This window comes from Dermacentor albipictus, chromosome 8 (genome assembly GCF_038994185.2).
Source record: "Dermacentor albipictus isolate Rhodes 1998 colony chromosome 8, USDA_Dalb.pri_finalv2, whole genome shotgun sequence".
Taxonomy (NCBI): domain Eukaryota; kingdom Metazoa; phylum Arthropoda; class Arachnida; order Ixodida; family Ixodidae; genus Dermacentor; species Dermacentor albipictus.
Window position 1 is genome coordinate 133,428,860 of NC_091828.1, and position 24,254 is coordinate 133,453,113.

General features: G+C 45.7%; 3 protein-coding genes across 15 annotated transcripts in view; 1 reads left to right on the forward strand and 2 right to left on the reverse strand.

The window, feature by feature from the left end:
• The window catches only part of LOC135913480 (activating transcription factor 7-interacting protein 1-like), a 179,146-nt gene that overhangs the window by 81,547 nt on the left and 73,345 nt on the right, over window positions 1-24,254 (reverse strand). For all 13 annotated transcript variants that reach the window (XM_070524533.1, XM_070524535.1, XM_070524534.1 and 10 more), the window contains one exon: window positions 2,190-2,361. In XM_070524533.1, coding sequence (XP_070380634.1) covers window positions 2,190-2,361 — 172 coding nt within the window. The remainder of the gene's footprint in view (window positions 1-2,189; window positions 2,362-24,254) is intronic.
• Window positions 7,103-9,524, forward strand: LOC135905868 (MAP7 domain-containing protein 1-like). The gene is made up of 2 exons (XM_065436983.2): window positions 7,103-7,850; window positions 9,040-9,524. Exons 1-2 carry the CDS (start codon window positions 7,688-7,690, stop codon window positions 9,522-9,524), a joined length of 648 nt encoding a protein of 215 aa, XP_065293055.1. The 5' UTR covers window positions 7,103-7,687.
• On the reverse strand, window positions 15,806-21,998 carry LOC135913482 (putative nuclease HARBI1). Its single transcript, XM_065446050.2, has 3 exons — window positions 21,189-21,998; window positions 19,960-20,171; window positions 15,806-19,620 (listed from the first exon to the last, which is right to left on the reverse strand). Exons 1-3 carry the CDS (start codon window positions 21,765-21,767, stop codon window positions 19,305-19,307), a joined length of 1,107 nt encoding a protein of 368 aa, XP_065302122.1. The 5' UTR covers window positions 21,768-21,998; the 3' UTR covers window positions 15,806-19,304.

Here is a 24,254-nt window from a genome sequence, read left to right on the forward strand (position 1 = left end):
ATTATGGACATCTTGTATGGGGCACCACAACTGAATGTAACTTGAGTAAATTATTTCGTATGCAGAAGAAAATAATACGTGTCATCGCTAATGTACCGTTTGCCGCCCATACTGAAAACCTGTTCAAGAAATACAACATTGCGACAGCCCATAAAATCTATAACTGCAGACTATTACGCGAGTATTACTTTAATACCAAACGTAACAATACTTTACTTGTAGAACTTGCAAATCTATCCGTCAATTCATACCGTTATTCAACTCGTACACCTGAAGTCTGGAAGGTTCCGCGCTCTAAAACTAACTACGGTTGTCAAATGTTGTGTAACAACCTTCCAAGATTACTGAATTTATACGACAGAGCAGGCTTCAATTTACAGGATTTATCACTGTCAGAATTTAAAACTCTATTGCTTTCACTTCAGAGCACGTTTGTTAATGATTAATAATGTGTGTTATGTTCCTCTTTCTTTGTCTGTTACCAAGTGTATATCATTTATTTATTTCAATGCCGCAGTGTGTTTTGCATTGTTATTGTGGAAACATTTCACTGTTCTTACATATATTATAAAATTGCAATGTTTTATGGCCACTACATAAATGTAATTTATATGGCGCTTGATGTGTAACCCCATGCAGCCATATTGTATCTAAGGGGGTGAGGTTACCTCAAGCCGTGTTTGTGCGGCTTTTTTCCCTCATCCACCTCCATTTACCACTCCTCTGTACATGTGTGTGTGTAAATGGAAATCAATAAATCAAATCAAATCAAATCAGTCGTCATGAGTGCTGCAGGCCCACTAATCGTTCGGCACTCGTTCACAGCAGCGTTCAAGGGGGCTGCCATCCTTTACGCCGAAGAAACAAATCACTGCACAGCGGGCCGCAATTTCGATGTTTCTAAATGGGTGGTGCGAGAGTGGCGACTGCAGCAAAGCGAAATTTTCACCCTGTGACGGCAAGTGACAAATTTCCCACGTGCCGAAGTCTGGACGCTTTCCGGAGCTGTAGGCTAAGCTTGAGGCGTACGTCGCTGAAATGCGTGATCGGTCCCTGCCATAGAAGTGCGACGTGGTCATGAAACAAGCCCGGACCTTCGCCTTAATTTTAAGGTCCTGCTCCGCCGTGAGTACGAGTGGCTGGCGGCAGAAGACTGCGAAATTACGCAACCCGATCTGTCAAAAGAGCCTCCGTGATGGCTGCGTGTGGTTGGGTGCATTTGGTGTGGGCTGGTGTTCTGCAAGATGTCCTGGTGCGGTCGTTTGCCAAATTTGAAATTTCGCTGGACCACGACGCGCTGTGGGACCGCAGCAACGATGACGATGGCAGCACTAGTAAAGACGAGTAGTCGAGTGACCATGTCAGCTACTCATAAATTTTCGTTACCGAATGCGCCCTCGGGTATGCTCTTTTTTTTTTTTCGGTCAAGCGATATGGGAGGGGGTGGGGTCGACTTACATTAGAGTCGACTTACAATCGTGTAAATACGGTATATTGAAGATTATAAAAATCAAATGCATAGTAGATAGCCGATTCGTGAATCGTATTATTCCAACGTTAACTATTCAATTCGATATGGTGATATTCGACAGTTGCACATCACTATTTAATACCTTTCTAAAGCTATCCAATACTTTCACTGGGCACTGACAAATACCACCAGTTTTCCTTTGAGCCTATGCAATCGGCCCATTAACTGCGTCGAAACCAGGGGAGCATGCAGGCTCGCAATGTAGTTTCAGCAGGACTATGGCTTGATGGGGTCGCTCACTTCATGTTTGTAATAGTGAGGCGTAAACAGACTCTCATAGGTGGCTGTCTGCTAAATACACGACAGTTGCACTTTTTCACGGTTCAATTTCCGTTTTCTAAGTAAACTTAGAAAGCGCTGTCCTGTGTCTCTGTCACATCCCCGTCTTCTTAAATTGCGCTAAAGGCTTTGCCATTATAAATAAACTTGCCTGGAATTCCTTACACTGCAGAAATTAGCACCGTCTTTTAGGTAGTGACTTTTCTCTGGTATTTTAAGTCATGATTTCGAGATATCTGGAGTCCTCTGGATAAAGGACTAAAAATATGTGTTGACATCGTACCAGTAGCAACCTGACTGATTTCTCGAGACATCAGTGTTAATGAGGGTTTACTGTACGGTCACACCACTGCTTCGTTGCCGAGAGGATGGGACCCACCTGAGAGGGCCTTAGCATGAGCATTTGCTGCCTCTTCTTCCTGAGTGAGGTCAATGATTTTCACCCCAGATGCAGGTGATGTGCCGCTGGCAGCAGACGACACCACAGCCACTGTTCGCACAGATGTGCCAGCAGGAGATGCAGCGGAGCTCGTTGGGACACCGACTTTCATCTGAAACACAGCGTAAGCATCAACTGCCGCATGTTTCAGCTGCACAGTATGTAAATATACTTGAGTCACATCAATTTAAGCTCAAATTAACACCCAATTTAACTGGTGATAAATAACATGGTCATAAAACAAATTTTGTATTATTACCGTACAAACTGTGCAGTTTGGACACGGCAACCCAGCCGTGACGATGACACTTTTGTATTGTAAAGCAGCACCAAGCGTCTCTTTAACAACCTGAGTCTACAACGTCTTCATGGTTCCTCTAATGCCTTCAACAACTCTTTCTTACCTACTGCTATTGAATTGTGTAGCGCGCTACCCAACAGTATGGTAAATGAAAGTGATCCAGATAAATTTAGGCACCTATTGTCATGTTTCTTAAACCCTCCAACCTACCACTGCTACGCTGTTACTCTAACACCTAACTTTTTTTATTGCTTTGTTATACTGCCGGTTATGTAGCTATTTCTACTGCCGGTTTGTACCTTACTTTGTTTTGTTTTTATTTATTTCTTGCCCATCGTCTATTAGCATGTGTACTAAGTTTTGTTTACTGTTGTACAAATAAGTTAACCATTGTATAATAATGACCAGTGTTTTTGATGCATTTGCCCCCCCCCCCCTTATGTAATGCCCTGAAAGGGGTCCTTAAGGGACAAGAAATGATGGTGATGATGTGCAGGTCTACGCAATGATCCTGCTTCTTGAGTCGGGCACACCATTGGCCATGAAAAACGGCAGGTGCTATGTTTCCCATCTGAAAATCGGCGCACTGAAGTGGCAGTATCCTAGATTAAATATCAATGCCACCCAATATGCCGCTTGCAAGACATATCAGCACCTCGTGGACAACATCTTCTATACTCCTTCACCGAGACGATGACGTCACGCTGACACCTTGTGACACCAAGCCTGCTGGGTATAAATCTGCAGCCAACATAGTTGAGCTTCAGTGGACATGGCAACCCCACCGTGATGACAATGTCTGATATACCTTTGTACGTGCAGGTTTTATCACTAACACGGATTTTATAGTGACTACCTATGTATTGTTGCCGTGTCCACACATACTGCTGAAGTGTATTAGCGACTGCTTTTCAATGGCATGCCTGTTGCTTAAGCTTTCGCGAGATGTTGAGAAAAATCCAGGACTCCTTATGGAAAAAGTGCTAAACGAGATTCTTCAAACCCAGAAATATATCTTGGAAAAAATTACTCTAATACGCGAAAAACAGACATCGTCTGAGGTGGGTATTGTCACGTGGTGGTGACGTCAAAGAACACAGTAGCAATACTGTGAAAGGTAAAACTAGCTTTTATTGGGCGAACCTGTGCCCACAAAACAGGCTACACTTAAAGCTTAACGAGAGCGGCGAACACAGTCGGCGATCTTCGAAAATCTGATCAGCGGGTTAAGCGTGTCGGCTTTTATACAGCAGTCGTCGAATGTTCCAGACTAATCGTTCGGACCCGCGTGCCTTCCACAAAGTTCTACACCATTCGCGTCACGCGATGAAATCAGATAACATAAGGTTCGGCGACGACAGACAGCCGGGTAGAAGCATCGATAACTTTCCAGAAACTTAGGATACATGCAGGCGCGTGCCGCGCTGTGCGATTACATTTGTTAGGCAGCGAAACGTGGTCGTCCGATAAAGATAAGTACATGTGTCAATATCCCCCTCTTAAAAAGCATCAACCCGATGCTGCAAACAAACGAAAGAAATATAGAAAAGAGCTCGTAGCAAAGAAAACAACAAAATAAGGAAGTTCGTCAGCGTCCGTAAAAGGGTTTAAGACGCACCACGTGGACCACTTCAGATCGTGCGCGGCGCCGCTGTGAATGCGAAATGCCATCTGGCACGACCTCATAGTCCAGTGTGCCAATGCGTCGGATGACCTTGTAGGGTCCAAAATAGCGTCGCAATAGTTTCTCACTCAGTCCTCATCGGTGTATCGGGGTCCATACCCAAACAGCGTCGTCGGAGGTTGTAGTATCAGCTGTCGGTACGCTACTGGTTCTTGATCCGTAGGCAGGCGAGCTGTCGAGCTTCTTCGGCGTGCTCGAGATAGGTAGCGACGATAGATTCTCCTCGTCACTGACGTGCGGCAGCATGGCACCGAGCGTCGTCGTCGGGTTCCTGCCGTAAACCAGCTTAAACGGCGTGATCTGTGTTGTTTCTTGCACCGCCGTGTTGTAAGCAAATGTTACGTACGGCAGGACAGCATCCCAGGTCTTGTGTTCGACGTCGACGTACATCGCTAGCATGTCGGCATTCAGCCGCTCCGTAAGGCCATTCGTCTGCGGGTGGTAGGCCGTGGTCCTCCTGTGCCTTGTCTGACTGTATTTCAGAATGGCTTGGGTGAGCTCCGCTGTAAAGGCCGTTCCTCTGTCGGTGATGAGGACTTCTGGGGTGCCATGTCAAAGCAGGATGTTCTCGACGAAAAATTTTGCCACTTCGGCTGCGCTGCCTTTTAATAGAGCTTTAGTTTCAGCAAAGCAGGTGAGATAGTCCGTCGCCACGACGATCCACTTATTGCCGGATGTTGACATCGGAAACGGCCCCAACAAATCCATTCCAATCTGCTGGAATGGTCGGCGAGGAGGTTCGATCGGCTGTAGTAATCCTGCTGGCCTTGTCGGTGGTGTCTTGCGTCGTTGACAGTCTCGGCATGTCTTGACGTGACGGGCGACGTCGGCGGTCAGACGCGGCCAGTAATACCTTTCCTGTATTCTCGACAGCATCCGGGAGAATCCGAGGTGCCCAGCGGTTGGATCGTCGTGTAGGGCGTGCAGTATTTCTGGACGCAGCGTTGACGGTACAACAAGAAGGTAGCTGGCGCGGACTGGTGAGAAGTTCTTCTTCACTAGCAGGTCGTTTTGTAGCATGAACTAAGACAACCCGCGCTTAAATGCCCTAGCGACAACGTCGGTGTTCCCTTCCAAATACTCGACGAGGCCTTTTAGCTCCGGGTCTGCTCGTTGCTTTTTAGTGAAGTCTTCCGCGCTTATTATCCCAAGGAAGGCGTCGTCATCCTCATCGTCTTGCGGCGGGGGATCGATGGGGGTGCGCGATAAGCAGTCGGCGTCGGAGTGTTTTCTTCCGGACTTGTATATTACCGTGACGTCATATTCTTGCAGTCTGAGGCTCCACCGCGCCAGCCGTCCTGAAGGGTCCTTTAAGTTAACTAGCCAACACAACGCGTGATGGTCACTGACGACTTTGAATGGCCTCCCATAGAGGTAAGGGCGGAATTTAGCTGTAGCCCAAATGATGGCGAGGCATTCCTTTTCAGTCGTAGAATAATTGCTTTCCGCTTTTGACAACGACTGGCTAGCATACGACATCACTTGTTCAAGTCCTTCTTTCCTCTGGACTAGGATGGCACCGAGGCCTAGGCTACTGGCGTCAGTGTGGATTTCGGTATCGGTGTCCTCGTCGAAGTGTGCAAGTACCGGCGGCAACTGCATGCGTCGTTTGAGTTCTTGAAATGCCTTGCCCTGCGGCATTTCCCACTTGAACTCAACATCACGTTTGGTTAGATGTGTTAGCGGCTCCGCGATGCGTGAAAAGTCCTTGACAAAGCGCCTATAGTAGGCCCACATGCCAAGGAATCTGCGCACTGCCTTCTTGTCGGTTGGCTGCGGGAATTTTGCGATGGCAGCTGTCTTCTGTGGGTCGGGGCGTACTCCTGATTTGCTGATGACGTGGCCTAGGAACAAAAGTGCATCGTAAGCGAAGCGGCACTTTTCCGGCTTCAGAGTGAGCCCTCATGACTTACCCCCGTATTCACAAACCAAACTTAACTTATCGCGATAAGGTCACTTATGAAAGGACGAGAAAAGTATAAGTATAAGGAAAGAACAAGGTGCGTTTCGAAAACGCACCTTAACGCGCCATAAGTGTGCCTTATGAAAGGCACCCTTCACTTGTTAAGTGTTTTACCTGGGAGCGAGGCTAGAGAATTTTTTGCTACGAAATAGATACTTTGACGACGTTTAAACTGCTTTTATTATAAGAAAGCAATAATGGCATGCACACAAGCATCTGTACATAAATAATGTATAAACGCTTGATAAAACTTGATGAAACGCTCGCCGTTTTTGGTGAGTCCGCTATTTACGTCTGGCCACGTTGGTCTAATCCACTCGACGCAGCGCACGTTTTTGTACAGTCTTCTCCAGATTGGTTTTGTCCGTGTTGTGTTGGTATTTCGTTCGTCCGTGTTGTTTTGCCCTGTTATTACTTCCTTCGCTTTTTCTTGCTTATTTATAATTAGCTGTGCATTATTTTACTCATTTTTTATCAGTTTAGTTGTTTAAATAGTCTAGTATTATCTTTTTTTTCGTAAACCGCGTTGAGAATGGAGCGGCGCAAAATTAACTTCACGGACGAAGAGCGCACCATCCTGATGGACCTGATGGAGAGGCACCGCGATGTGCTCGAGTGCAAACGGACTGACGCGGTGTCGGTCAACGCAAAGAAGAAGACGTGGGAAAAGTTGGCCGAAGAATTCAACAGTCGCCACAACGTCCGGCCACGAACGTCCAAGCAATTAAAGAAGTGCTGGGACAACCTGAAAGAAAAGTGGCGCCGTGCCAAAGCCGAAGACACGCGGGAAATATTCAAAACAGGTGAGCATTATTCCTCATGTGCCGAAATTTCTGCTTCTTGCTTGTATATATATTTGATGAAAGCACGGGAAGCCATCGCTACAGCTGATTTCTAGCGCACTCTGCAACAGCTTGTGCGTGTGCATACGGAACAGTGGCGAGGACATAATAAATTCATCGCCAAAAATAACGTTGCAGTAAACTTGCTTGATCGTAACATGCAGGCAAACAAAGGACGTGCCTACGCATGTTTGTTTTCCGCGACACACTTGCACGATCGGCAAATTTGCTCATGTTTTGGTTTCTTGAAGGCGTCGTTTGCTACCTCAAAGGACGTCTTGCTGTGAAAGAAACGCTACCTTATTTGTTTGCAAAGCGTGCTAATGCAGTCCTTGGGCGAACGCCATCAACTAGCTTTGTGTGTAGGCTTGTCGTGTGCTGTAATGAAATACCAGGGGCAAGGAAAACTTGGGCACAGTTGCAGTTCATTAGCATATGCCTGGTGCTATGTGCGTGTAAGCACGGCGACCTGTGTCTGTATTTCTCTTGTGCTCAGCTAGCAGGGCTTCAAAATGACTTAAGCTACATCATGATGTGTTCATATGTTTCTGCCAGTATTTTCGAAGCGGTGAAACTGAAGAGGTATCGTTATTTTGCTAACGTTGATATTTGCTTTTCAAAGGTGGTGGCGCCCCGGCAGGATGCCACATGAATGACGAGTTGCTCAGGGTCGGTGCAGTGGCAACTCACATGGCCACACGCCTTGTGAATCCATTTGACAGCGACTGCACTGGCCCTGGCACAGAGCCAACGCCAGCTGTAGCAGCACTGCTGACTTCCTCACAGCCGGGACGAAGCACTGATGCAGATGGTGAGTATGAGTTTATGTGCAATATTATATCTGGACTAATTATTTAGGAAACTAGATTTGCTAATACAGAAAGGCACCAAATGAGGCATTGCAGGTGGCTAATGAACAACTCGTTCTGTATTACGCATTTGACACAGCAGTATTGCAAGAAACTAAGCTACTTTTTAATGTCGAAGTGCTGACATTACTTTTGGGCATCATGGTGATGAGGTTGGAGCAGTGCAGCAAGGGTTTTATTTATGGTTTCGTATAATGGACACTATAACGAGGAATGATGCAGTCATTGGTTCTGTCTCAAAGGCTTCCAAAACTGGTTTTTGCAGTTGCATTTGTGCATTATTTCATTGTTTTCATGTCAGTGTTGCAAACGGAAATCCCTTATTTTCTACAGTGGAGTGGTTACATCGCCAAAGTTGTACGTGTGCAATGTACAGTACACATGGATCGATATGCTCTTGCACTGTCTGGATCCAGAGGAGATGTCATAATGTTATCTGCTCTGAACATACGAGAGGCACCATGCCTTGTGGAGATAACTGTAAATTGACCATGTTGTGTCGTGTACTCGATATATGATTAGCTGTGTATGTTCATGGGTGCCTATGCTGTGTGTTTGTGGTCATACATGTGTTTCATTTGTTGCCACATGCGTGTGGAATAGCAGGTACACTTGCTATTGGGCAAACCTCTCCAGCGTTTCCAAAGCGCCTCTTTTTCCCATGCAATAGTGCCCATAATTTCCTGTTTATTATGTACCGTCAACAAGCAATATACACAGAAAGCCTACCTGTGATGCAAATAACTGTCAGCATAGACACCATTGGTTTAGTTATTTTCGTGGCCCATGAAACAGAGAATGAGTCCTAATATGAGGATGAGCGGCTTGTATGCAAAAGTTTGAATGCAACCGCATAGTTATTACTGTCACCGTTTCATTCAACCTGCTTCAGCTGGATGCACCAGCAGGAACATGCTGTATTGTTGTGTGCTCACGGGCTTACATTGTGTCAAGTTCTTTAGTATGTCCTAATAGTAAGTACAGTGCAGTATTTTGTTCAACATCGGTGCATTATGTAGCAAGGCAAAAATGTCTGTATAGCTCACAGCGCACTCGTAAAAGTGGATTGTAAAAGGTACAAGCACTGTGGAAACGACACTAATGTCAACTCTGATTGCAATAACTTTGCAGATGCCGACATGGACTATGACGACTCCTGGCAGTGGGACATCGAAAACCAGGACGAAGCAGCGGCTTCGCAGTGTGCAGCGCCACCAAATGCTGAAACTGCTCAGCGTGTACCAGAGCCAGCAGCAGCCCTAGCTACATGCCCACCAGCTCCAGCCCCGCCAGCTGCTGTGCCGCCAGTGCCGACAGCCCGCCGGCGGATAAACGCAAGCCGGTCATCCTGCACAAGGGATGATGCTGTGAGGAGTGAACTTGGTGCTCGGCTTTCTTCACTCACAAAAGATGCTCAGAGAAAAAGGAAAGAGCACTTGCTCAAGATGAAGCTAACGCGTGAAGACCATGCACTTCGCATGGAACTCGCTCGTGAGGATCACAAGGATAGACTTGAGAAAAGGCAGGCAGAACATGCACAAATAATGGAAAATCTTAAAGCAAAGAAGGCCCTTATTGACCTAAAAATGAAGGTTCTGCAAAAACAGAATGAGTGAGGCAGAAGAAAAAGTTTTCGTGTATGATCATATGCCGTATTTACTCGCATAATCACACTTCTTCGTCAAAAAAATTGGTGCAAATCCAGGGGTGCGATCATTGTACGAGTTAAATTTCCCACGAAAAGAAACTTTTTTTTGATCCCGCATTTGCAGCACGGTGACAAGCAGGCGGCTGCCGTTGTCAGTGTGGGACACCGAAACAAAAATGACGGCCGGCGGAGCAAGCCGAACGCGATTATTGTTCTTCTTGTGAGTACATTACATGCATTGAAACAGTTCCTTCCGTATCAGTAATGAATAATGTTAATATCGGCACGTTTGCGACATAGCCATGTCTACTTTGAGGAGACAGAAACAGAGATGGGCACGCTTAGCTGCCAGTGACACAGAAACACATAGTGGGCATGCTGTGGAAACTGCGACATATGTCTTCACTGTTATCCTAATATGGCACGTTTCCACTAAGGGTGGGCGAATATCTTAGCTGCGTTACAAGCATGGGCGTATGAATAGGGTACATTTGTAACTTATCAGCGTAAACGTGGCCACTATTGTTGCCGCCCGCGATTTGTTGCGTGCCCATGAGTGCAGACGAGAGGAATCAAAACGCACCCTTTATGTTGTTGCTGTTGACCAAATCCATTATGATGCCTACAAACAAAGCCGAGGCAAGCTTGGTTGTAGTTTTTTTTTTTTTTTTTTCATGGAAGTGCAGAAAGTGATCGCATCTGCTTAAGAATGTTCGGTGCATGCAGACCTCTTGGTATGTTTTCAAGAATCGTTTGCGTAGCATTTGACAGAAGGTAAGTGCGATCATCATTAGCTAGACTTGGCACACGACATATCGCTGCGACAAGTTCAGGGTGCGGTCATTACACAGGAAAGAAAAAGTTGAATTTTGACGACAAAATTCAGGGGTGCGATCATTATGCGAGTGCAATCATTATGCGAGTAAATACGGTATGTCTTGTAATATATGTTTCGTGTATATCAAAGTACATGGGCATTGTGCAATTCTGCCACCATCAGAATGTATCAGCTACCGCAGCTTGGATCAAACGTGTAACCTCGAGCTCAGCAGCCCAACATATAGCCTCTGCATTAGTGCCAGTTTGCCTACATTGTAGCTGAAAATTAAATTAAATTCTGGGGCTTTACGTGCCAAAACCACAATCTGATTACGAGGCACGCCGTAGTGGGCCACTCCGGGAATATGGACCACCTGGGGTTCTTTAAAGTGCGCCTAAGTACATGGGTGTTTTCAGATTTTGTACACGGTCGTCCACTTCCAATTTGAACACGGCTCCGGGTTGCCGGCGAGGCCGGCGCTCCGCGGAGCGCCGCTCGTGGGCTCCGGGGTAACTAACGCGCCGGCGCACTGGCAGCCACAGGTCTGGCCTCAGCCGCCGGCACACACTAGTGCAGACGCGCTGTAGCAGACGACGCGGCTCCGGCCACGCTTGTGGCGGCCAGTGCGCCGGCGCGTTAGTTAGCCCGGCGCCCACGAGCGGCGCTCCGCGGAGCGCCGGCCGCCCGGAGCCGTGTTCAAATTGGAAGTGGACGACCGTGTACATTGTAGCTTTGTACTCTTTCTCTCTCTCTCTTGTGATCCTCACATTGTATTTGCAGCATCAACAAATGATTGTATTGAAAAATGGCAGTTGTAGACGTTGGTGCCTTTCACAGCCATTCAGAAATGGTAAAGTTCATGTGAAGCTCATGGTCATCACGGGTAAACTTCATGGATTTTAGGCCCTGTAATTGCTCATTGCGCCATCCTCTGCACGCAGGCAGACAAGGGTAGACAGCTGCCCAACATATAGCCTCTGCATTAGTGCCAGTTTGCCTACATTGTAGCTGAAAATTAAATTAAATTCTGGGGCTTTACGTGCCAAAACCACAATCTGATTACGAGGCACGCCGTAGTGGGCCACTCCGGGAATGTGGACCACCTGGGGTTCTTTAAAGTGCGCCTAAGTACATGGGTGTTTTCATATTTTGTACATTGTAGCTTTGTACTCTTTCTCTGTCTCTCTTGTGATCCTCACTCTGTATTTGCAGCATCAACAAATGATTGTATTGAAAAATGGCAGTTGTAGACGTTGGTGCCTTTCACAGCCATTCAGAAATGGTAAAGTTCATGTGAAGCTCATGGTCATCACGGGTAAACTTCATGGATTTTAGGCCCTGTAATTGCTCATTGCGCCATCCTCTGCACGCAGGCAGACAAGGGTAGACAGCTGCCCAACATATAGCCTCTGCATTAGTGCCAGTTTGCCTACATTGTAGCTGAAAATTAAATTAAATTCTGGGGCTTTACGTGCCAAAACCACAATCTGATTACGAGGCACGCCGTAGTGGGCCACTCCGGGAATATGGACCACCTGGGGTTCTTTAAAGTGCGCCTAAGTACATGTGTGTTTTCATATTTTGTACATTGTAGCTTTGTACTCTTTCTCTCTCTCTCTTGTGATCCTCACACTGTATTTGCAGCATCAACAAATGATTGTATTGAAAAATGGCAGTTGTAGACGTTGGTGCCTTTCACAGCCATTCAGAAATGGTAAAGTTCATGTGAAGCTCATGGTCATCACGGGTAAACTTTATGGATTTTAGGCCCTGTAATTGCTCATTGCGCCATCCTCTGCACGCAGGCAGACAAGGGTAGACAGCTGCCCAACATATAGCCTCTGCATTAGTGCCAGTTTGCCTACATTGTAGCTGAAAATTAAATTAAATTCTGGGGCTTTACGTGCCAAAACCACAATCTGATTACGAGGCACGCCGTAGTGGGCCACTCCGGGAATGTGGACCACCTGGGGTTCTTTAAAGTGCGCCTAAGTACATGGGTGTTTTCATATTTTGTACATTGTAGCTTTGTACTCTTTCTCTGTCTCTCTTGTGATCCTCACTCTGTATTTGCAGCATCAACAAATGATTGTATTGAAAAATGGCAGTTGTAGACGTTGGTGCCTTTCACAGCCATTCAGAAATGGTAAAGTTCATGTGAAGCTCATGGTCATCACGGGTAAACTTCATGGATTTTAGGCCCTGTAATTGCTCATTGCGCCATCCTCTGCACGCAGGCAGACAAGGGTAGACAGCTGCCCAACATATAGCCTCTGCATTAGTGCCAGTTTGCCTACATTGTAGCTGAAAATTAAATTAAATTCTGGGGCTTTACGTGCCAAAACCACAATCTGATTACGAGGCACGCCGTAGTGGGCCACTCCGGGAATATGGACCACCTGGGGTTCTTTAAAGTGCGCCTAAGTACATGTGTGTTTTCATATTTTGTACATTGTAGCTTTGTACTCTTTCTCTCTCTCTCTTGTGATCCTCACACTGTATTTGCAGCATCAACAAATGATTGTATTGAAAAATGGCAGTTGTAGACGTTGGTGCCTTTCACAGCCATTCAGAAATGGTAAAGTTCATGTGAAGCTCATGGTCATCACGGGTAAACTTTATGGATTTTAGGCCCTGTAATTGCTCATTGCGCCATCCTCTGCACGCAGGCAGACAAGGGTAGACAGCTGCCCAACATATAGCCTCTGCATTAGTGCCAGTTTGCCTACATTGTAGCTGAAAATTAAATTAAATTCTGGGGCTTTACGTGCCAAAACCACAATCTGATTACGAGGCACGCCGTAGTGGGCCACTCCGGGAATGTGGACCACCTGGGGTTCTTTAAAGTGCGCCTAAGTACATGGGTGTTTTCATATTTTGTACATTGTAGCTTTGTACTCTTTCTCTGTCTCTCTTGTGATCCTCACTCTGTATTTGCAGCATCAACAAATGATTGTATTGAAAAATGGCAGTTGTAGACGTTGGTGCCTTTCACAGCCATTCAGAAATGGTAAAGTTCATGTGAAGCTCATGGTCATCACGGGTAAACTTCATGGATTTTAGGCCCTGTAATTGCTCATTGCGCCATCCTCTGCACGCAGGCAGACAAGGGTAGACAGCTGCCCAACATATAGCCTCTGCATTAGTGCCAGTTTGCCTACATTGTAGCTGAAAATTAAATTAAATTCTGGGGCTTTACGTGCCAAAACCACAATCTGATTACGAGGCACGCCGTAGTGGGCCACTCCGGGAATATGGACCACCTGGGGTTCTTTAAAGTGCGCCTAAGTACATGTGTGTTTTCATATTTTGTACATTGTAACTTTGTACTCTTTCTCTCTCTCTCTTGTGATCCTCACACTGTATTTGCAGCATCAACAAATGATTGTATTGAAAAATGGCAGTTGTAGACGTTGGTGCCTTTCACAGCCATTCAGAAATGGTAAAGTTCATGTGAAGCTCATGGTCATCACGGGTAAACTTCATGGATTTTAGGCCCTGTAATTGCTCATTGCGCCATCCTCTGCACGCAGGCAGACAAGGGTAGACAGCTGCCCAACATATAGCCTCTGCATTAGTGCCAGTTTGCCTACATTGTAGCTGAAAATTAAATTAAATTCTGGGGCTTTACGTGCCAAAACCACAATCTGATTACGAGGCACGCCGTAGTGGGCCACTCCGGGAATGTGGACCACCTGGGGTTCTTTAAAGTGCGCCTAAGTACATGGGTGTTTTCATATTTTGTACATTGTAGCTTTGTACTCTTTCTCTGTCTCTCTTGTGATCCTCACTCTGTATTTGCAGCATCAACAAATGATTGTATTGAAAAATGGCAGTTGTAGACGTTGGTGCCTTTCACAGCCATTCAGAAATGGTAAAGTTCATGTGAAGCTCATGGTCATCACGGGTAAACTTCATGGATTTTAGGCCCTGTAATTGCTCATTGCGCCATCCTCTGCACGCAGGCAGACAAGGGTAGACAGCTGCCCAACATATAGCCTCTGCATTAGTGCCAGTTTGCCTACATTGTAGCTGAAAATTAAATTAAATTCTGGGGCTTTACGTGCCAAAACCACAATCTGATTACGAGGCACGCCGTAGTGGGCCACTCCGGGAATGTGGACCACCTGGGGTTCTTTAAAGTGCGCCTAAGTACATGGGTGTTTTCATATTTTGTACATTGTAGCTTTGTACTCTTTCTCTGTCTCTCTTGTGATCCTCACTCTGTATTTGCAGCATCAACAAATGATTGTATTGAAAAATGGCAGTTGTAGACGTTGGTGCCTTTCACAGCCATTCAGAAATGGTAAACATGTGAAGCTCATGGTCATCACGGGTAAACTTTATGGATTTTAGGCCCTGTAATTGCTCATTGCGCCATCCTCTGCACACAGGCAGACAAGGGTAGACAGCTGGCTAGACGCCTTGAAAAGCACATGTGTATGTTTTGACTAGTGTTCCACGTGCCTTGCCTTGTCAGACTTCTCAAAAAGTCAGCACATTTTTCAAGGCATTTGGCCAGCCATCCATCCTCATCCGACCACCTGCAAAAGGCAGATTGAGCAAGTACAGGCCCTTACACAATTCATCTAATTCATATCTGTTTGACACATTGTTTGTTGCATGTTTTTGAAAGAGGCTTCAACAAGAAGCATTCTGCCGAGGGATGAAAGCGGCATCTAGATGTAGTTCATGTAACACGTCACGGCAAAATCTTCTGCTAGATAGATGAATCTCAATGCAGCAGAAGCCACCATGTCGAGAAATATGTGAAACAAGAATGAGTACTGTTTATTTCATTCTGTGCAGAGCATGCTGATAACATTTCTGTTGTGCCATGTGCACGCATGTGCAAACAATCACATTTTTAATGCTAGTCTCCTGAGAAACACAGGCATGATGTTTTGTACCACCAATTTCAAAGGCTCTGTATGCGATAACCATGTCTCACTGCATTGAATCCATTGGACAAGACAACTTATCGCTGAAATGTTCTATTGTGGAATTTGAATGTCATTGCACATGTAAAAAACAAAGCAACGTTAGGTAGCTCCTGCTCCTGGCCTTGAATTCGTAACAGCCAAAGTGCATAGGATCACTTTGTGGGGAAGCAGCATATTTAAAAGTTGTAAACAGTCTTGAATTTGGCAACGGTTAGGTGCTATTGATGGAGATTGTTGAAAAGGCATACGACAACTAGCAAAGCTGTGTTGCTGATGATAATCGGTGCACAACTGCCAACTGCATATTAAAGGGAAGCTGAAGAGTGCCGAATTCAATAAGACGCTCATATACGGATGTGGGAACCTTATAAACCATGCAGGTAAAATTTGGGGGGGGGGGGGGACTTTTCACTTAAGAGTGACGTAATTGTCGGCTAAAATTGTGCTGTCGCCCCCCCCCCCCCCCATCAATAACTGCACGCTGACGTCAGCGGAGACGGGAAACCGCGGCATAGTGACGTCAACACTAGTGTTTCGTTCCTTCACAGTCACCGCGACCATGCCTGACCGTGCTTGTTTCTGCGTGCGTGGCGTCATAATCTGCTTCGCTCGACCCCGCATTCCTTTGTTTGTATGTAGAGTGGTAGTCAACGTGCGCAGCATCAATTGAAGTGGTGGGCCAATCATGCCGGCGTTCTGTGCAGCCTACGCTTGCACGAACACCAGTGGCCGCGACAATGTTGTCTGCTGTGAAGCGAAATAAATTCAAGCGCTCGAGAACAACAGTGCTTGGAAAACAGTGATGGCAGGAAAACCTATTAAAAGTGAAGTGTGTTTACAATGGCATTGCTGATCTGCCAAAAAAGCTTTTGCATTCATGAACACATGCAAAGAAATAGTAACAAATCACAGTCGACGACTGATTTTTCGGACGCCTAATTTTTTGGACATGCTTGATTTTTCTGACTTTTTCCCAGCCCCAGGAGATACCTCACAAAGTCAGTGTATTACGTGGCTTAAAATTTCAGACACTCTAGGGAGGGCTGTTCGATCTTTTTGGACTTTCCAAGCAAAAGATGCCGCGCATCTTGAGCTGTGTCGCCGCCATCTTGTTTGTTTATATTTTCATCCTGTAGTCTCGAAACCGGTGCCGGTCTTGCATGGCGGTTCCTCTGCTACTCGGATGCTGGGTTGAGGCTATATGCTAGCAGCTTCCGCAACAGCGTCACTGCCGTAACGCAATGCTTTTTTTTTCTTCCTTTGTTCCTTCGATTGCCTGTTTGTGTTTGCAGGGTGTTGACAAGCTTAGCAGTAGCAAGCTACTGTGGCTCGCATTTGACTGAATCGGCTTCAGTGCTTCAAGACGCTGTTTCCGGAACTTTATTTTTTCGTACAACGTGGCAGCACTCAACAAAGTCGGTGTGACAACTTCCCGACGACTGCGCTGTGTGTACTGCTTAGCCAAGCATGCTAATTCACAATGGAGAAGAAATCTATGTTGTTGGCCTCGAGAATTCCGATGAACTGAGGCAAGTACGCCACAATGCCGATGGCGAAGAAAGTGGCAATCATCAAGTTCATCGAAGGTGGCCAATCACAGGCAGATGTCGCAAAAGAGTTTAAAATTTCCAAACATGCTCTTTCGGACTACATGAAAAACAAGCAAAAGATTTTGGAGGCAGCGGGAAAGTCTACTGGGTGTTGGCAGAAAAATGTAAGCCAAGGCACCTATCGAAAGCTCGAGGAGGCCCTCCTTGTTTGGCTGAAGTCAACAGTAGCAAGCAAATCCGTCTCCGGTGCCCTCCTCAAACAGAAAGCCAAGACGATGGCGCTTCAGATGAGCATTGAGGGATTTAAGGTCAGCGATCGCTGGCTGAAACTTCAAAAAGCGTGCTGATCTCAGTTTTTTGAAACTGTGTGGCGAAAGTGCAGCTGTTGACCTGAGCGTTGTTGCGAACTACCGCTGTGAAAAGCTGCAGTCGTTCTTACGGGAGTACTCGCCAGACGACATACTCAATTGCGGTGAGACCGGACTTTTTTTTTAAGCTTATGCCAGAGAAGACCCTTTCCATGGTGGAAAACACAGTAAGGAACGAGTTACTGTTTTGGTCGGCAGCAATATGTCAGGGACAGAAAAGCTGCCAATGCTCATCATCGGCAAGTCGAAAGTTCCGAGGTGCTTTAAAGGTGTAAAGTACCTGTCTGTCTTGTATGAGGCGAACAAGAAGGCATGGATAATACAGCTGTTTTTTGAAAGCTATGTGAGAAAACTAGATCATAAATTTGATCTAGAAGGCCGCAAAGTTTTGTTGTTTGTCGACAACTGGGCTGCACACGGGCACATAAACAACTTGCGTAGTTTTAGTAGAACAAAAGTCTGTGGGAGATATCGAGAAAAAAAATCATTTTTTTTTTCTCTCTCGAAGTCTGTGTGAGTCGAGTTCTTACCCCCAAACACGACAAGTATCCTACAGCCGATGAACCAAGGCGTGATACGTAACCTGAAGGTGAAGTATCGGTCACGCTTGCTTTCGTGTGTGGCGTTGTGCCTCGACAGTGGAAACGCCTACTCTGTTGATTTGTTTGGAGCACTCAGCATGCTCGCTGATGCGTGGAAGTCGGTGGCCACCCACAACGCTGTGCAACTGCTTCCACCACGCGGGATTTGTGTTGAATGGCAACTCGGCTTTCTTGGACGAGGATAGTGTCGTCGAGCAGCTGTCTGGCAGTGAGCACCTCATCGACAACTTTCGCACTGCAGGCGTCAAAATTCCCTCGACCGTTTCGTTTTCGGAGTTCACGGACGTGGACAGCGAGTTGGAACTGTGCGCCGGGCTCACGGATGAATAAATCATTCGCCAAGTGCTTGCAGAGTCCGAGAGCGATGATGACTCGCATACAGCAGCGCAGTCGACCTAAGCTTAGCTGATGCAAGCGGTCGCAACTCTTTCGTCGGCTTATGGCGACACGACAGCTCTTGCCAAAATTCAGGCGGACCTGCTTGCACGCAAGCGAAGCATGGTTCAGAAGATCAATCACTTTTTCCAGCCTCTAACTCAATAGTAAGCAATAAATTGAGTTTTTGGGGGGCACATTTGCTTTTTCGGACTGCCTGATTTTTCTAACATTTTCGCGGTCCCTTGAGCGTTCAAAAAACCTGTCGTCAACTGTACCAAGTGCAGGTTAGCTTGATACATATTATAGGCGTGCAGCACGTGTGCTACAGCCAGCCCTGCAGTTTGGCCTACGTAGTTACTGTATATGGCCACAGAATGAGTGAGAGGATGACTTGCTGCTAGCAGGCTTTCTAAATGCAGCGCGAGAAGGTCGGGGCAACGAACACACATAGACGGGACGGGTGCAGATAGACAGATGGTAACTGGTCTTGGAAGACGGTATGAATACATGAAGTTGCCCAAACCTGGATTTTGATTTACTGCTAGCTCCTTCGTGTTAGCACGCTGAATGGAAGGTGCATGTTTATCTCCCACCCTTGATGCCAGTTTCGTCGCAAAGCACCATGAATTTTCTATTCGCACATGTGTTGTGAAACAGCCTGCATGCAGCCACCATAACACAGTGCAAGTTTAAAGTATGCATGTGTTGGAAAGCTGGCGCACGCCAGGACGCTGCACTCCCCCTTCTCTCGCGGACAGAGAGAAACGGATCGTCCGGTTACGAGTAGCGTGCATATGCTGCGCTGATGAAGTTCACTACACATGCTACAAGAGCCGGGAAACTTTTCCCCCGTTTAAACCGTCTGCGTAGATTGCTGATATATTTGGGGCAGCACACAAAGAGCGCATCCCCGCTTACGTTCCACGAGGAGGCATGCAAGAACATAACACTACAGTTGTTTGCCCGGAAATGAACGTACTGAATCGCTGAATGCACCACCAGTTCAACCTACCTACCTGCCTATTTTTGTCCTTTTTAATTAAAGAGTAATCTAAAGTGAATGCATATGGAGTGAATGAATATGGATTTACGAGAAATAATCGGCAATAATACGAGCACGGGTTCTAAATCCACTGGAATCTTGTACTGCGGTCTGTGGCTGTCCATTCGGCAATGTTGGTCCAGGCTGGTGAACACTGGGTGCAGTGAGGGGCTGTACATCGGGAGGGCATGGGTCACGCAGAATTCTGCTGAGGTTGTGAAGTGCCGCACATGCAGTGATAACTACAAGTGTAGTGTTTGTTTGAAGTTGCAGCTTCATCTGAAGGCATGGAAATCTCCTCTTCCATATCCCGAACACACGTTCCACACTGTTTCGTGTTTTTGCTTGTGACTTGTTGTACCTGAAAAAAATAGCTGCATTATTTTTCTTTGCCGTGAAAACATTAACAGAAAGAGAGGCGATCAATTGCTCTTGATGTAATATGAACAGTGCTTTGTCTTTCTTTGTTTGATGCATTTTGCCTTTCGGCGATGAGCTCTTGAAATGAATTGCGGGAACATTATTGAAAATGAGCAAATAAAAAGTGTTTCAATTCTGTGTTGGCTTTTGTCTAGTCTTGCATGTTCAAATATGTTGCTTTGCATGCAAGAAGCTTTTCGACCATTTTTGCAGGACACTTTCTTCTTGAAAATAATTGTGATAATCTGCAGCACTGCCTCATAGAAATTAGCTAGCTTGCCTGTACTCTGGGCTGCCTTGGTCAGGATCCTTGAGTGGAGTCATGAGGTATGGCCTGCAGGCATAGCCCATATCTCCGAGAAGAATCCCGGGGACGACACCAGTCTCGTAGAGCACTCTTGCACGGCTGCTGTCGAAAATTCTGCTATCATGGGCAGACCCTGGCCAGCTGGCCACTACATCATAAAATTGTAGGTCAGGGCCCGTGATGCCCTGCAAAACAGCAACTTTCATTAATAAGGGCGGTAGGTATCCAAAATGTACTTGCACATAGAGGAAATTCTGTACAGGTAAGCATTTTATGGTGGCGTCACATTCATAACCAACAGACTGGTTGACTTTTTTTGTCATTAGTTAAGTATGAGCATTACTGTAAAGCCCCACAGTAATGGTTATATTGATTGTGCAAAATGCGCGAATACACTTGTTGAAACCAGAGTGGTAAAACAAAAGCGGGTGCTCCAATAATCCTGTTCTCGTAATAGTGTAGCTCTGTGATAGAGTTATGCAGTGGAATCTGATTACATGATCATGTTCGATACGAATTTTTGAGTCATCCCGGCCCAAGTACATTAGCTTAACAACGTGCTAAATTTCAGATTTTGCGAACCGCTTGTAACGCGCTTGGTGATCCGAAGAGCCGAGTCGTCGTGTGATCTGCGGTACGTGCGAGCGTGAATAATTAACGAACGCGTGCAGCGTGAATAATTAACGAACGCGTGCATATGCTTCCCCAAATTTCATGACGCAATCTTCGCCGCATAACAGCACTGTATTCCGACAAAGGTGACTTTAGCAATTATATGTACCCTTGCCGAATTTTCAGGCGTGTTTGTTCTCATTACGTTCCGTTACATTGGGGTTAATAACCTACTGATATTTTTTATGTCCCTAAAAATACACACACAATCGAGATTATACTGGGTGAAAACGTAAAGGGTTATATACTGGCGGCGCTGTGATTTCATCGGCACGACGCTGAGGAAAACGTTGCCGGTTCAAAGTGCTGGTCACGGCACTTGCATTTTAATGAGGGGCAAAACGTTGGTGCAGATTCGGGTTAGCAAATTCGAAACATCGACAACTGTCGTTGCACTGGCGGTGTGAAATCGCGTCGTAAATGATTCTGGTGGTTTACTTGGTGTTACGTCTGTTACATACAGAGTCGTACTACCAGCGGCATTCTGTACCGCTTCTGTTTGCGTTACGGTATTTGAAATGGGCACTCACCTGAACATTTATCGAAAAGTATCCTTTCCGGTTGCGATAAACCTCGGCGTGGTCACCACCAGGGCTCTTAATCGGCACATGGGTGCAGTCAATGCACCCGCTGACACCGGGAAACTTTCCTAACTTATAAAATTCGCTCATCACACCGCTCACTTCTGAAGCGGCAGGGAACTTCACAAGCGCGGTGAACAGGCTTCTCGCGATCATGGTGGATACGCGCTCAATGACCCGAGAGACCGTTGGCTGCGAAACATTTACGAGGTCCCCGGTCACAATTTGAAATGTGCCTGCTCCATAGAACCGCAGTGTTATAAGGAGCTGCAGGAGAGGCGGCACAGGGAACCCACGTCCGTCGGTGCGTTCCCGCAGAGGCAGCATTGCGAGCAGCTGCTGCACGGCACTTTTGCTGAAGCGGAATCGGCACAAAAACTCGTCGTCGTTGTAAAGCTCCATCGGATTTAAACGATCCCTGACTACTCGACGCGGCGGCGATGCGTATTCGTAGGCTGCTCCAGTCGATATTTCTTCGTGGCGATCCAGGTAGCCCACAAACTCCTCGAAGTCATCCATCGCCGCCATTTTGTTTGTTTACAAGGGAGCGTTAAGGTAGGTCAGAGGCTACCTTAACCGAGCCTTACTTATCACGACCATAAGTACGAGAAAAGTTCTGCGATAAGTACAAGGTTGGTTCTTGAAACGCGTTAAGGGCTGTTCACTGACTTAAGTCATAAGCATAAGTATAAGTTTGGTTTGTGAATACGGCGGTTAATGGCCTGTTGCAAGCCGCCTAAGGTGACCGTCGAAATTTCATGCAGATACATGCAGGCGCGTCCCGCGCTATGCGATTACATTTGTTAGGCGGCGAAACGTAGTCGCCCGATAAAGATAAGTACCACGTGTCAGTATGTTGCAAATGCAGACCAAGTTGGCAGCCATTGAAAAGAAGCTCGAGGTCTTAGATGAAACTCAAATAAGGCTTTCAAAAATTGAAACTTCTGTGAGTGACTACGAGACCTAAATTGTTACTCTGTCGAAACAACTTGATCATTTGGAAAATCGATCCCGCCATAACAATCTGATCGTACGAGGAATAGAGGAAGAAGTGAAAATGAAGAAAAGTAAACAATGATATTTTTGGGGCAGTGCTGGGACAGAAAATGACCACGATGGAAAGAACCCCAGGTAAGAAGTCTCCCGATAAAGATTGCCCAGTTATCATTAAGATTGCAGACTTCAGGGAGGAAATGAGCATCTTGAAAAATTGCTTCAAATTGAAAGGTCAGGAAATCAGTATTTCAGAGGATTATTCTAAAAGAGTGCTTCAAATATGAAAAACCTCTGGCATTCAACAGCAGACGAAAGACAAAGGTGAATAATGTCATGTGTGCCTGGAATGAAACTATAACGAAAGGTACAAGTGCCATGCCTATTTTGAGAGAAAGAAATTACTTCAAAACCCTCGGTCTTGACAATTTAAGATTATAAACCTGAACGTCAGAAGCATATTAAATAAATTGGTTGAGTTAGAAAGCATAGTCTTAGAACACGAACCTGACATATTGCTAGTCACTGAAACGTGGCTTCATAAAGATATTTTAGATGCCCAATTACTCCTCCCAACTATAAGATAGTCAGAAAAGATTGAGAAGATAAAGGTGGGGGCGTTGCGATCATAATAAAAAATAACCCATCATTCTCTGGTTTGCCAGATACATGTATAAATGGCATCGAAGCACCGTGGATTAAGACAAAGTTAGACAACCACAGTTTTTATTAGGGCCCCCTACAGATCCCCAAGATCACCAGTGGATGTACTGGCAAAGTTGCGATATTTTATAGATGTACATCTACCTCATGACATTAAGATTCTCGTGCCTGGGGATTTTAATCTGCAATCTACATGACAATAGATGCAGTAATAGACTGCCTTGAGTATTCGCTCTCTGACTTTATGCGGCTTTATAACTCTGGTGCCAGCACAAACCGATTATGGAACTTCTTTTCAGAACTGACAGCACGGTGCATTAACAAGTTTATTCAGAAAAAAACTAAGCATACTAATAAACGAAGTCCTTGGATCACTAGAGATATACTTCATTAAACGGACACTACAAAGTAAAAGGAAGGTAGCTTCACAAAACCCTGACCCAGAAAAGAAACATTGCGCTGCCCATATCAACATGAAATTGAAGCTCCTGCTAAAGGAATCCAAAGAAAGGTCTGATAACACAACACAAACGAAGTTTCTTCACGAGTCCCCTGGTAAATTTTGGCATTACATTAATCCATCATCTGTTATGCACCTTGCTGGAGAAGAAGAGAATGGCCAAGAACATGCGGAAAATATTATTTTGCATCTGTGTTCACACATGACAATGGTGTATGCATTACCGCCTTTTGTTGATGAAAATCTAAGACCGCCTATCCCCGATTTACAAATTGATGAACAAGGTGTTCTGAACCTCTTACTCCATGTTGACCAAAAGAGCCCTGGCCCAGACGGCATTCTAAACGAGTTTTTGTACAGGTATGCTGAATGAGTTTCTAAATATCTGAAAAAAAATATTTGAGTCATCTATTAGTAGCGGATGTTTTCCTGGTGCTTGGAAGCGAGCAAAAGTGATACCTGTTCACAAAAGGAAGAAAAAATCTTCTGTTAACTATTACAGACATTTCCCTCCCCAGTACAACTTCCGCGTTACTTGAACACATCATATCAAAACATCTCCTGCACTACCTGGAGCGGCATAACCTTCTTTACAGTCGTCAACACGGATCTCGAAAGGGTCTCTCTACAGTTACCCAATTTATAGAAATAATTCACGATCTTGCTGAAACAATAGGTTCATATGGTCAAACAGACATTATATACCTGGATTTCGCAAATGCGTTTGATAAGGTGTCGCATCCAAAAAAGTTTAAGACTGTCTTCAAAAATCAAGATCTAACAAAATGGTTCTCTTCGTACACTTCTTTTCGTGAACAACATGTAGATTTTGAGGGTTACCAGTCTAGCACTATACCCATCGCCTCTGGGTTACCACAAGGTAGCGTTCTAGGTCCGCC

What these genes read in the sequence shown, in the direction of transcription:
- LOC135905868 (XM_065436983.2), top strand. Translation starts at nt 7,688, where the DNA reads ATGAATGACGAGTTGCTCAGGGTCGGTGCAGTGGCAACTCACATGGCC. An exon ending in ACGAAGCACTGATGCAGATG is followed by an intron (nt 7,851 to 9,039) that starts GTGAGTATGAGT and finishes ATAACTTTGCAG; the next exon opens with ATGCCGACATGGACTATGAC.
- LOC135913482 (XM_065446050.2), bottom strand. Translation starts at nt 21,767, where the DNA reads ATGGCGGCGATGGATGACTTCGAGGAGTTTGTGGGCTACCTGGATCGC. An exon ending in ACTTTTCGATAAATGTTCAG is followed by an intron (nt 20,172 to 21,188) that starts GTGAGTGCCCAT and finishes GCTGTTTTGCAG; the next exon opens with GGCATCACGGGCCCTGACCT. An exon ending in CAAGGCAGCCCAGAGTACAG is followed by an intron (nt 19,621 to 19,959) that starts GCAAGCTAGCTA and finishes TATTTTTTTCAG; the next exon opens with GTACAACAAGTCACAAGCAA.